Source organism: Watersipora subatra, chromosome 10 (assembly GCF_963576615.1).
Source record: "Watersipora subatra chromosome 10, tzWatSuba1.1, whole genome shotgun sequence".
NCBI classification, from domain to species: domain Eukaryota; kingdom Metazoa; phylum Bryozoa; class Gymnolaemata; order Cheilostomatida; family Watersiporidae; genus Watersipora; species Watersipora subatra.
In genome coordinates this window covers 47,753,251-47,767,543 of record NC_088717.1, presented here as the reverse complement: position 1 = coordinate 47,767,543, position 14,293 = coordinate 47,753,251, and the positions used below count along the sequence as shown (strand labels likewise).

At 37.2% G+C, this 14,293-nt stretch overlaps 1 protein-coding gene across 1 annotated transcript in view; it reads right to left on the bottom strand.

Annotated features, from left to right (window-relative positions):
* Window positions 1-14,138, bottom strand: part of LOC137405560 (very long-chain specific acyl-CoA dehydrogenase, mitochondrial-like) — a 37,915-nt gene extending 23,777 nt beyond the window's left edge. Inside the window, exons 1-11 of the mRNA XM_068091854.1 lie at window positions 13,976-14,138; window positions 13,519-13,582; window positions 12,922-12,991; window positions 12,769-12,833; window positions 11,695-11,869; window positions 8,373-8,533; window positions 5,847-5,960; window positions 4,645-4,730; window positions 2,658-2,856; window positions 301-476; window positions 2-182 (exon numbers count right to left, since the gene is read on the bottom strand). Coding sequence (XP_067947955.1) covers window positions 2-182; window positions 301-476; window positions 2,658-2,856; window positions 4,645-4,730; window positions 5,847-5,960; window positions 8,373-8,533; window positions 11,695-11,869; window positions 12,769-12,833; window positions 12,922-12,991; window positions 13,519-13,582; window positions 13,976-14,055 — 1,371 coding nt within the window. The 5' untranslated portion in view covers window positions 14,056-14,138. The remainder of the gene's footprint in view (window position 1; window positions 183-300; window positions 477-2,657; window positions 2,857-4,644; window positions 4,731-5,846; window positions 5,961-8,372; window positions 8,534-11,694; window positions 11,870-12,768; window positions 12,834-12,921; window positions 12,992-13,518; window positions 13,583-13,975) is intronic.
* Between the last annotated feature and the right edge of the window lie 155 nt (window positions 14,139-14,293).

Sequence of the window (14,293 nt, the reverse complement as noted above, 5' to 3'; positions counted from 1 at the left end):
CCTGTATGCCAGTGAGCGCGACAAAAAGACGGAGAATATCATTGGTCCCCTCAAATATTCGGAAAATTCTCAGATCTCTCATCACCCGCTCGAGTCCAGCCTCCTTCATGTAACCCATTCCTCCTAGGATCTGTATTGTCTGGTCACAGCAGAACCAAGCAGCCTCAGATCCATACACTTTGCTGCGTAACACAACCAAAGCAAGCTAAGATACATATAATAAGAAATAATTAAAACTTAGTGCCAGATATAATAACTCGATTTCCATGCAATGGATTCACACAATATCGGAAGGCCTACCTGATGGCAGCCTCTATCTGGAACTCTTTTGCACCTTTGTCCATGTTAGCAGCGACCATGTAGCCCATGCTCTCCGTTGCATACTGTCGCAAAACCATCTCAGCTATTTTCTCTTGTATAGATCCATACTCATGGATGTGTTTGGCAAATTGTTTCCGGTTTGCCGCGTGGTCCACCTGTAAAGGGCATGGCGCTCTTGATTTTTCTATTCGAGCCTCACATCAATCATCTAATTTCTTAGGAGCTACATAACTAAGTACTTATCAATCAAGCATAAAGAAAGAATTCATGTGTTCCCTTGACAAGCCCTGCTAGAATTAAATCATCACTTCCATAACGACGCGCGTGGCAGACTTCATCTGATACATCATCTGATATATTAATGATTACATTTAATACTTCAAAACCTTTAAAAATCGGCACATACTGGCCCACTACATAAGTTTTTGGTTTGCATTCAACAGAATATCGTTAAACAAAATTACTTTCAAGAAAGTTTATTTCTAAAACCAGAAATATGCTGAAGAGCTCTGCGTTAAAGCCATCACGCAAGACGGAAATCAACCGATAGGTGATGTGACGTGTAGCTTATTCAATGTGGTTACTAAATGAAGTTGATACAAGGCTCAACCTTCCTCTCTACTACTTCACTACGAATACTCTTTATTCAGAGCGAAACCAGTTGGGTTTGCTCTGATTAAGGAGAAGAACTTCTCCTTGTGAGAATTTCTCACAAGGAGAAATTCTTCTCACATTGCGATGTTAGAAAGAGAATTTCTCCTTGTGAGAAATTCTCCTTCTCACATTGCGATGTTAGAAAGAGAATTTCTCCTTGTGACAACTTTTCCTCCTCACATTGCAATGCGAGAAAGAGAATTTCTCCTTGTGAGAGCTTCTCCTTATCACATTGCGATTGTTAGAAAGAGAATTTCTTTTTGTGAGAGCTTCTCCTTATCACATTGCGATGTTAGAAAGAGAATTTCTTTTTGTGAGAGCTTCTCCTCACATTGCCATGTTAGAAAGAGAATTTCTCCTTGTGAGAACTTCTCTTTCTAACATCGCAATGTGATAAGTTAAAGCTAGCTTTAATGGTAAAACAAGGAGAAATAGCAAGAAAGATTAGGAGACTCATATTCAGATCTGCCTATGTCTATGTTCATACTTCATAGACATAGGACATTCATATTCATGTCCTTCATAAGAACGTCTAGTAAAGGTTTCTAAGGTAGTAGAGGTTATCATTGAATAAGAAGTGAAGCAGTTCGACTAATAGTGCGTGTGAGTATATGAGGTAAGGGGCTGTAAGTTATAAATATTAGTGGTTGAACATGGAATGTTCTTTCCGTGTGGCTATCGAGAAACTTATGCGAAACTTTGTAAATGCTAAAGACTATGTGCCCTGTAAACTGATAGCATTGACGAAGCGATACAGAGACGTCAGCAAAGTTTGCAACTATCAAACTTTCCCAATACTTCGCTGAGCAACAAAATATTGTCGGATCAATACCGAAATATGGCGATATAGCGAAAACCAGTCATTAGTGTCCCCGTTGTTACTGGTAAATACAAAGTACCCAACCAGCTACACAACTAAAGCCTGGTTCCCATATATGTCGCAAAGCACTGGCGGTAATATCGCGCAGCAAAACACTTGTGGTGCTCGGCGCAGTTTAATGTTCACATAAAAGCCACATCGTTAATAATATCGTAAACATAATTGCGTAATCAAATAAAATGTTCACTCGCCATGCCGTTCTTATAATGGTGACCTTTACCCGTACAGTGCATTTCGGGAAGGTTTTGCCTGCGGCCGTTTGCGAAATTTGAACAGCGCTAAACTATTGCGATGCCGCCGGCAACTACCGGCGATCCTCGGCGCACACGTTCCCATTTCATCGCTAATAGCCTGCGGTGTGTCGCCGGTGCTTTGCGACGTATATGGGAACCCGGCTTTAGCCAATAGAACTTGGAATACCTTTCTCAGTAATATTTAAACAAAAATTTGGATTAATCAGACAAATTACAAATTAAAAAAAGACATTCTATTAGTTTTTAGTCTGACTTCTGAGAGCGGTATTTTTAATTTTACTAATAATGACTTATAAACATTATAAATTACTAATAGCTTTGTCTATTTTTAGTTACAATTCATCGGCACACAAATCTCCTTCAACTCTGTCCCTAAATACTTGATGTCTAGTAAGATCAATGGTCAGTTACTACAAATAACGAACAAGAACTAAAGAGTCTGTCTTGATCAGCGAAAAGCAACTCAACCAGCTTCTCCCCTCTTCAACGGTAAATAAATTAAGCTTTGACAGTTTTTCACGACAAAAGATTACATGTATCACACTCACCGCTTTGGCAATGCAGGCTTTCATGGTACCAGAGAGAGCGGCAGCCATTCCAAACCTGCCATTGTTTAGAATCATCATGGCGACCTTGAAGCCCTCGCCAACACCTCCCAGCACATTCTCAACCGGGACCTTTGTGTCCTCAAAATACACTTCAGCCGTGTTGCTGCACTTAATGCCCATCTTCTTCTCTGGTGGACCGCTGTGACAAGTAGGCAACGACTAACCATATTAGGCGCTTAAATGCAGTTCACAATCACGAACAACTACTGGGTTTTCTAGTAACCTCACGATCCATCAATAGAAATTCTGTCTAGATTCTAAACTCTCTGATACGACTCAGGAACAAAAAAATCAAGCAAAACTACTTTTAACAGTTGCCTTTTGAAAAATGATTTGTAATCTATTTTTGTATACCTGTATATTCATACTTGTATTATATTTTGTATAATTTGCTTATTGAGATATCTTTATCAGATGTAAAAGCTCATTAGACGCGTACATCTCTTCGGTGAGTGTCAGAGCTTGAAGACGGTTCTAGAAGCTCGACAGTTGATTATGTCTGATTATCTCATAACTCACCTTAGCCAACCTTATATCCTACATAATGCTGATTACTGATCGAGACAATGGCCAACCGATTCATTAGTTACTGGTTACCGAGAGGAAGCAGACGATCCTTTGCGTCACTCTATTTAAACATTTACAAATTTGTCACTATGTATTATTGCATAGTTTTTAATAAGTTCTTAGAAATGTTTCCATATTAGGAAAATATAACAATTGATATCTTCAGCTTTCTTTGACCTAAAACAATTTAACTTAGTTATTTTATTACCTGACTTAAGGCTGTTGTGCAAGAGTGCAGAGCACAGCTTTAAGATGTCCTCTTATGAGAAACTTTTAATTAATGCATCAGATTGTAAGTGCATCATTGACTACGTGCACCAATAGCATCGACGAAGCAACGTTGATAAAATGAGAAAGTTCGCAACTGTCCCACTTTCCCGATATTTCGCCGAACATCAACGACAGCCTGTACAATCTGCACCATTTCGGCGATAGTAAGTTGTGGTCGCGAATAGCGTGATTTACTGTATTTCCGTTAATGATAATTGCTGCGAGACTAGAATTCGATTTGAGCCAGCCAAAACCAAAAGATTTCTTCACGAAAAAATAAAAAGAGAACACTAAATCACGGAGTATTCGCTGCTGCAAACGCGGATGGGTTTGTGATAGTGTGAACATTATTATCATCGACGATCACCAAAGTATTGTGGCATCAACGCCAAGATACGGTGATATAGTGTGAACCAGCCTTGACCATGAAACCATTTAATAAATCTCATACACTTCTAGCTCAAATTGTTATGTTACGACCTCAAACAGGAATGGTTTAATGCGGTGATAAAGTTTTTATCACACTAACTGTAAGTTGAAAGATACCATTCATTAAATGAATGAGGATGCAAAGAACGGGTTTAGTAAAACGCGTGATGCGTGATGAGTTGCCAGATCCTCATAAAATTACTTCCAATGGCTTATCATATGCATTTCAAGTAATATCTCAACAAACTAGTGATTTTCTTTCCTGGCCTAAATTATTTTTAAGCTAATACAGGTCGAAGTTTTTTTAAGCAAGTGTGAATATGACTCCTGATAATTTCTAATAGATTTCAAGGTGCTTTTAGCTAGTTTTAATACATTTTTGAGCAATTTTGACTTTCATGCATTTTTCTAGTTTGTTGAGATTTTTCTCATACTAGAAAAATGCGTGAGCGTCATAATTGGTCCAAAATTTATTAAAACTAGCTAAAATTATCAGGAGTCATATTCTAACATGCTTAAAAAACTCACACATGTATTAGCTTGAAAATAATTTAAACTTGGAAAGAAAATCCCTGGTTTGTTGAGATATTGAGTTATGTTGAGATATATGTTGAGATATCACGCGTTTTACTAGACCCGTGCAAAGAATACTATAACTTACCTAGACACACCCCCAAATGATCTCTCCACAATAAATGCTGTTACTTTCTCTTTGATATCTCCCGTTCTTTCATCTTTCACTGGAGTCTGTAACCAACGACCTTGACATAGCCAAAGACTCCCAACAAAAGAATTGGTAGACAAGTAATCAAATAATTACATTTAGGATACCCAATAGCTGATTAAGTTGAGATGGCCTCAAAGTGTGGTCTTGCAGCAAGCTTATGTAAATTTTAAAGAACGAGTTTGGCAAACAACTAGTGATATTATTATTGCTAGTACCGTATCAGCTCGGTGCGCTGGGAGCGGCCATCAAAATATAAGTACGTGCGCAGTAATTCCAACACATGGAAAGGGAATGATTGACACAGGTAGTAGCGTACTGACTAGTGACAGCCATTGTCATGGGTTCAAACCCTTTATTAATGCAAGTATTTTAACTAACCTTCAATCGTGGCATTGGACGGACAGACACGGTACTAATGACAACATACAGATTCTTATAAACTGAACATACGAGGCAACACTCTTAAACACGAGGATAGACAACTTCCACAATTAGGCTAAAAGAATCTACTACCAGCTACTATCTACTATTACTCTAACTCTCTTGAGATTGGCTATATTCTCTGGTATCCTTCGTTTTTTTTTGACGTCATCACCCTGTTTGCACATGCGCTCGTCCACGAAAAAGCCTCCATCTTTGTAGAAAATGATCATCATTCTCTTGATTAATAGTATTTTTCAGTGTTGTTTTGATACTAAAATAAAAAATTTGCAAACAAAAGCATTGTTTGCAAACAAAAGCATTGTTTGCAATAATTAATTGCAAAAGCTTCGTGTTTTTAACAATAAAAGTTGTCCATAAAGATGGCAGACAACAATAGAATGACGTCACGAAAAAACGAAGGATTTCCTGTAATTGAAGGAAGTTCTGCTAAGACAAGACTTTTTTAAATTTAGAAAAAAATAACTGTTCAAAAGCTGCCTTATTTCAGGTTTGGCCCACACCATCACTGAACAACATAGCTCAGAAGGGGTGAAAGTGTTGTTAAATACAAAAAGCATAAAAATTTATTCGAATCATAACATTGTCAAAACAGCTAGACAATACTTATTGACACTAGACTTCTGTACCACTGATCTAAGACTGACTTTGGACTCACTCAAGGGAGAGCAAGCCCAACACTGAAACGCACTCACTTTAGCAAACACCGTAAATATGTCAGCAATCCCTCCGTTAGATATCCATATCTTGCTTCCATTCATTATGTAATGTTTGCCATCTGCAGACAACTCCGCCTTGGTCCTTATAGACTGTGAACAGAAGAGTAACTACGGATTAGTTAGGAAACTCAACAGAGTATGGAATATCGCTAAACAATGTGAAGGTCTCTGAAAACTTGTGCATTTGACGTGCTGCTGACCTGCTGCATGGCAGCTAAAACTTCTATGGTTACTAAAGCAGCCATCAAATACTATCCTACAGTTTTCTCTAACACTATAACGATACAATATTACATAACTCTGCAATGCTAATAATATATACATGTATATATATATTATTAACATATATAATATATCTAACTATACCTCTAGTCATACCTCGACATTCAAGTGCCCCAACATATAAGAAATTAGAAATGCGACAATTTTGAGCAAGTTTTTGCCTTGAGATACGAAACAAATTGGAGATACGGTCTTTGAGACATTTGAGATTGAGATACAAGACGATTTGAGATACAAGACTGTTTTCAATGCACCCGCTAAGTAACCAAGTATGCAAGAGGGTGCTTTGGAGAACAGCATTGCGTAGTCTTTATAGCCAGACTGATTCAAAAAATTATTAAAAAGCTGGCTAAAGTAATAGTCAAAGTGAGGTAAGAAAGCTCAAGCTGCAAAATGACAAAAAAATAAAAACGAAAACCAAATTAGAATTAAGATTAGTGTAAAATTAAAACTTATTTTCAAGTGTCTGTTTAGTAAACTAAATTCATTTAGGTTAAATTTAAGGTTTCTGTTATGTTACAAAGTATTAGAAAAGTGTAGCGTACCAAACGTGTTGCCGTGAAGTCTCTCTCACACCGCTGTAAGCCACTACCATCTGCCTCGAAGGTAAGAACTCAATACAGTACTATACATAACATTGTTACATTTTATTGCAGATCATAAACACTAGATAGATATTTTTTTACTTTTTGAGCGTAGTTGGTGAATTAGAATAATAAAACACACGTTTCCATTATAATATCCTGTTTTTAGGCGATGTTTTCAGAGGATAGTAATGGATTAATTCGTAGTTAGTTATTTTATATAACAAATATTGCTTTGAGGTACGACAAAATTGACATACGAACTCAGTCTTATAACGCATTAAGCTTGTATGTTGAGGTATGACTGTATTACATGGTTTTGCAATGCTAATAATATTTATATTGTTTACAATATAAAACTTGAAAGGGGTTTGACAACGGCAAAGACTACACAATTTGCAAAAACGACATGGACAGACAACTTCATATTCACCAGGAATAATTTCACAACAGACTATTAATAAATTCATTGACATGCGCAGGAGCACTGGCACAGGCCAAGGACAATTGTTATATAATCATTAGGATTATAAAGCTGACAACCCTCCAGGCTAACTGAATATGATCCCATATTCTGTCTTCTAAGAGACTTTGTAGAGCTCTGTTTAAACTATCCTAATATTCGTCACAAAATCAAATCCTACCATTAGTAGACTTTTTATTGCACCTGATTTTCCTGTACCTAAGAAACGCAAATCTGTCGTGTGAAGCTGTCCATCATTATTAACAAAACCTGCCCATAACTGTAATGACTTGTTAGTTAGCGAACTTTATTAAATTAATCAAACTTGTTTAGTGTAAAGTGAATACGCAAATACCTACTTTTATCTGCACGGAAATACGAAAACATATCATTTTTTCAAGTATTTGCTATGCACACTTTTATACAATGTGGCATGTGGTATGAGCGAGAGAGAAAGATGAGCGGATAGCAACGTAGAGGGCTGACCAAAGAGGGCAAACTTAACGTTGGTCTCAACAGTTCCAATTATGAAAACAATATTACTCTTGTCGTACCTCTTTTTAATAAACTAATGAATAAATTATTAATCCAAGATAGTAACATGTAGCTCTGCTAGTGATAGTAACATGTAGCTCTTCTAGTGATAGTAACATGTAGCTCTGCTAGTGATAGTAACATGTAGCTCTGCTAGTGATAGTAACATGTAACTCTGCTAGCGATAGTAATATGTAGCTCTGCTAGTGATAGTAGCATGTAGCTCTGCTAGTGATAGTAACATGTAGCTCTGCTAGTGATAGTAACATGTAGCTCTGCTAGTGATAGTAACATGTAGCTCTGCTAGTGATAGTAACATGTAGCTCTGCTAGTGATAGTAACATGTAGCTCTGCTAGTGATAGTAACATGTAGCTCTGCTAGTGATAGTAGCATGTAGCTCTGCTAGTGATAGTAACATGTAGCTCTTCTAGTGATAGTAACAGGTTGCTCTGCTAGTGATAGTAACATATAGCTCTGATCAAAACTCTCTCATTTCAAGTTGAGGGATCTACTATGGAGCTATAATAAATATGGCTATCTTATATATTACAGAGTAGCATAGCTCCGAAATTGAAAAAAAAAATCTCTATTATCGATATGCCACTTTAATCACACAGAGTAGCCTTAGTAGCACCTACATTAGCATCAGATCCACTGGAAGGTTCTGTGAGAGAGTAAGCAGCAAACACCTCCCCAGAAGCAAGCTTTGGAAGGTACTTAGCCTTTTGCTCCTCATTTCCAAACAGTGTTATACCCTTGAAGCCTATGGACTGGTGAGCCCCTAGGGCTATACCAACACCTACAAGGAGAGCAAACATTGAGCATTAAAACACAGCTATATGAAATGCTCAGTGTCATGCCACAAAAGAAAAAAGAAGTTTTGGTGCTCTCTAGCCATCTGGCTCATCCCATGTGAAAAGGAAAAGTTGTATGTAGGCCTATTTTTTTACTCTTTAGCCTATGAGGCAGTTTATTCAAAGCCAGGTCTGGAGAACTTAGTTGGTAATCCCGACTAACATCAGAAATTTCCAGTCGTTGTAAGACATGATTGAGGTAATGGCTCCGCTTTATTTAAAACAGGAAAAAAGCTAAAATGTATTAACCTGTGATGACCAGACGGTTATCATAAGAATATCTACGGTATGTCATTTACTCGTCTTACAGGAAATTCAAGTGTTTTGGCCGTGCTTGATTATACTAATTAGTGTTTGATGAAGAGGTTCGCTAGCCTGTGTACCCATTCCATGTTAAGTTGCAAAGGAAATATTCGTGAGAGTTGAAACTGTTTACTATAAGAGTCATGTCCGTTCGTCTGTAGCCATGATTGGTGTTGAAAAAAATAATGTTTCATACGGGATTCGAACTCACAACCTTCGACAAGGCAGACCGGCACTTCATCAGCCGCACCAATCAATCGCATTGCCACATCCAATATAACTGCAGATAATTATTACAAATAAGGATCTCACACGGGGCAGGGTACTAGTCAATGGTAAACTATTTTCCTTGCTGACAAATAATAGGCTAGTCAGCAGAGGTGTCAAAACTTTTTGCAAAAGGAACCAGATTTGGTGTGTTTAAAAATTTGGGGGCCAACCTTGGCGGACATTTTTTTACATATAACTGCAATTAAATAAAATAAATTTAACCGAGCCAATCTGTGTTTCACATTTACTTTTTTATTTTAATTTCAGCTATCTTAAGCATGTGTTTTGGTTCGTTTGAAACAAGCATATCAAAACTGCATTGACAATATAATTGAAAATTAATAATCACTCAACTTCACTTTTTTAACACTAACTTTTTTAACAGTTGCACAGAAGTAATTGTACTCTTTGGTAAAAATTATACTTGAAACAAAAAAATAACTCACCATGGCAATTTAATATTTATAGAATTTTTAAACAAAATTACAGACAAATTAACAAATAATAGGCATATCAACAAGTGGAGAGCTCATTTAAAAAATGGCAGTAACTATAAATGTTGATTAGATTTTCAAATGTTTAACACGCAGGTAACAGCGCCTCTACCTAATTTCTTAACCCTTTGAACCTTGGTCATTTTTTGTCAGTGCGTGTCAGTAACCGAAGCAATCTGTCCAACGATCTTAAGTTTTTAAACTTTGATTAAATATAACTAAACATGCTTATAATACAATGATATTTGGTGAGAACATTAGTAAAAAGGTCGAGCAGCCCACAGCAAATGTCATCAAACAGAAGAAAAAAACAGTGTGTCACCATTATTCGGGCCAAAACTATAAAAATTTGTACGATTTAAAAAAACTCGTAAAAGCATTTACAGTAGCATCAAATCCAGTGAGCGCATGTTCATCATCATTTCATGATTCCAAAAATATATTGGAAAATTATAGTTAGTATCATAAAACTCTTTATTTGCATCACAATCATTTATGACCTATTAACAAACGAGTCGTATCAGTTTTTTCGCGATACCGTTCTAATAAAATTTGTTATTAAATCGAAGGAAGTAAAGATATTTGAGAACTGTTACAAATGGTTGAGGCATTTCTGGTCAAGCATCCTGTGCAAGAATTAATCTGATTGGCTTACGCTGTTACTTGGAAACTGCTTTTGGAAACAAAGCCATGTGAATGCCAGAATTCCGGCCATTAGGGATTTTGACACACCCTAAGCAATGCTAGAAAATCGGCGTTAGGGTTCAAAGGGTTAATTCTACAGGCGGGCCAGACGTTACTGATTTTATGCCAGAGGCTGCGGGCCGGATGAAAATTGACCATGGGCCGCATTTGGCCTGCGGGCCGAACTTTGAACATGTCCGGGCTAGTGGAATATTCCTGATACATGTGCAGGAAACACATGTATCAGGAATATCCAACTAGCCCTAGTTTATGAAAAGGCACTGTTAAGACTAAGAAATTGAGAATGATAAAATGTCAATCCTCAAGTTCACAGTCTAAGGACTGATACTTAACCATAATTTTACTGTTGTCCAATTATTTATAAATGATTTTAAAACCAAGAACAAAACAAAATAATTATTAAAATTTAGTGTGAGTGATAGTCAATGTTGTATCAGAGCTATTCTATTTAGTTCGGTCAAGGTCATCTTAAAACATGCTACAAGTGCTGTAACATAGCAACAGCTTAACTCCTTGACTACTCCTTCGCCTATCATTCAACAGAATTGTCTTATGAAAGGCAGAGGCATGTGACATTACATAATCTAAACCTGAAACTTAAGTGAACCGGCCACACTCATAGATATACAAAGTATATGAGCCGCAAACAATCTGCAGTAGTGTTTAGTTACTTAAAGCAACTAGTTCATAATCACGCATTCAAAGTTGGTTATTTTCTTTCACGAAACTTCTAAGACTCAAAATCTACAATAAACAGTTCATTTCAAACTTAATTCATTTTCATATCAGAGAATATATTTGAAATATTATTCAAATTTCATTGTGTTTAAAAACAAGCAGACACCTAGCTATTAAGTGAGTGAAGAGAAGGCTGTGCTAGAAAGGTATATTATTCCCAGCATGATAATGCTGTAATGCTGCTACTCATCTCCTTTAACTTACCCTGATTATTTTAAAAATTAAATTCCCTTACCAATAGAACCAGAAATACTGTGGTGTATTCTATGAAAAACTGTAGTGACCTGTGATCCACCAGCAACCAGATCTTAAGAAAACTGAAATCCTGCAGTTCGAGTAACATAGCAATACTGATCACTGATTCCCATGACCCATACCAATGCTATGATGGCAAAAGGATGTTTGCGTTGTTTTTCATAGCTACAAACCTTGCTAAAAATCAAGACAGACTAGAACAAAATTTGAGGAACTACCAAAAGCTGAGGTTGGTTGTTTGGTTCGATTGTTCAAACCAATCATACCACTTCGAACTCACAAATACATAGCACTGGTTCACATCTAACAAATATAGAATGCCAATATGGCTGATCAGTTACCCAGATCATGACTGCCGACGATTTCAACGAGACGCGCATACTGAGTGTTAGAAAGCCCAATTCCACCGTGGTCAACTGGCACCTGTAGACCGAATGCGCCGAGTTCTTTGAGTCCCTGCAAGGTGTGATCTTCAATCCTCTCCAGCTCGTCATTCTTGGCTGGATCATTCACTTCCTGTATTATATTCACATGATCTTATCAAAGTTTTTGTAGTGTTACAGCAACCAATTGGACAGACAGTGCGCGATCACTGTAATAGCCTGAAACAACCTGCATACTAACCTGCGATGAGGCATACTAACCTACCATGACGTATACTAACCTGCTATGAGGTACACTAACCTGCCATTAGGTATATTAACCTGCCATGAGGTATACTAACCGGCTATGAGGTACACTAACCTGCTATGAGGTATACTAACCTGCTATGAGGTATACTAACCTGCCATGAGGTATACTAACCTGCCATGACTATACTAACCTGCTGTGAGGTATACTAACCTGCTATGAGGTATACTAACCTGCCATGAGGTAAACTAACCTGCCATGAGGTATACTAACCGGCTATGAGGTACACTAACCTGCCATGAGGTATATTAACCTGCCATGAGGTATACTAACCTGCGATGACGTATAATCATCTGCTACGAGGTACACTAACCTGCCATGAGATAAATTAACCTGCAATGAGGTACACTAACCTGCCATGAGGTATACTAACCTGCTATGAGGTATACTAACCTGTCATGAGGTACACTAACCTGCCATGAGGTAAACTAACCTGCTATGAGGTATAATAACCTGCCATGAGGTATACTAACCTGCTGTGAGGTACACTAACCTGCTGTAAGGTATACTGACTATTTGTGAGGTGTACAGCATACCTAACACAATATGTACAAACCTGATATAGATGTAGACTAATCTGACACAGAGTACACAAATTTGACATGAGTTACGCGAAACTTTGAGCGCTAGCCTTAAATGAAGTATACAAACCTGACTCTCCGTTTACTAACTGAGAGTGTATACACCAGATAAAAGTGACCCGGCATGAGTATGTCAGAGCTTACCTCGAAGAATTTGCTCACTGGATCAACAAGGGCATCCAAGGTTTCTTTCCGGTCCTCATCAAGGACTGCAACCACAGCAATTGTATTAAAATAAGATCACCAGCTGGCATTGCAGTTAGCATGCATGCTATAAACAACCAAATTAATACTTACCATCGGTGGCTGGATAGGGGAAGACTTGCCTAGTAACAGCTTGACCTCGGAACATATTCATACAGAAGGACTGCAACAAACAACTGCACTAGTAAAAAACTACTTCAGTCATAGCACCAACACTCTGATTGATTCAAGACCCCTTAAATCATTCAAATGCAGGTTCATAGATTAGGGAGGACTTTCAGCAATGTGTGATTTTGAAATACTATCTTCTTTAATATATATGTAATAATCTAAACACAAGTATTTATTTTAAAAAGGTGAAAAGCAAAAATAAGGATATACTCTGCACAAGTTCTTTAACATTAAAAAGGATGACGATACCCATATTTGCCAAAGAACGAGTTAGTCAAGTTGCAAATATGTCACCAAAACTAGAATAAGATTGTACGAATGCGACAAATCCATTAAACTCAACTTCACACAGAATAAATTGGGTTAATTAAAAATAGTCATTGTAGGGGCCAGATTTCATATTCAACTGTTTGTTAAAATTACCAATAAACCTTTTTATATATATCGCCAGTTGAGATTTATTACCTAAAAGTTCACTAAAAAAAGTTAGTATGTGGAACAATAGCACGTCATATTTACCTCGCTTGTCTCAGCAGCATAATCTCTTTTCTGCAGTCTAGTCGTGGACAGAACCGCAGAGTATCTGAATAAGAGGTTGTAATGATATATTATATATATACCGTATATTATATACGGTATATATATCATTTTTGCATTCTCTTCAAGTCGAATGAACAAGTAAAACAAGGCAAAAGTATGTCAAACTAAAAGTTTCTCCAAACAATATTGGTCATTTTAATTTCATGTTGAAATTTATCTAAGAACGAAGCATGGGGAAACTGGTTGTTGGGCCTTAATGTTTCTTTTAATAATAGTGGGACCCATTTCAACCTTCAGGTACAATGAGATGCGTCATTTTGCTTCCACATATGTACAAAAACATATGGTCTCATTGTGCAACAATTTAGGATTGGGTAGTGTATCGTACGTGACTAGCTACATGAACATGTTTACGCTACAAATGAATGTTATTTACCGTGGATATTTTCCTCGAAAAACTAAGGTCTTCTGCGCTTGACTAGAGTGGCTTAGAGTATTCCTTGCAAACCGATACATGTTTGACGTCTTTTGGTTTATAATTGAACCAAAGTATACGGTACGAATGAAAGTAAACGATTCTCAACAGGAAGACGCAATGAAAAATCTTGGTAACAAACTCAGGGTTTGTCCAAAGTCCAACTAAACGGTTTGGTCTAGTCGAATGGGGGGTTTTCTGTCGTCTCGCGCAACGATTGAAAACGATGTTGTAGGATTGACTGGTTAATATGTCCATGACTAGACAACTCCGATAAAA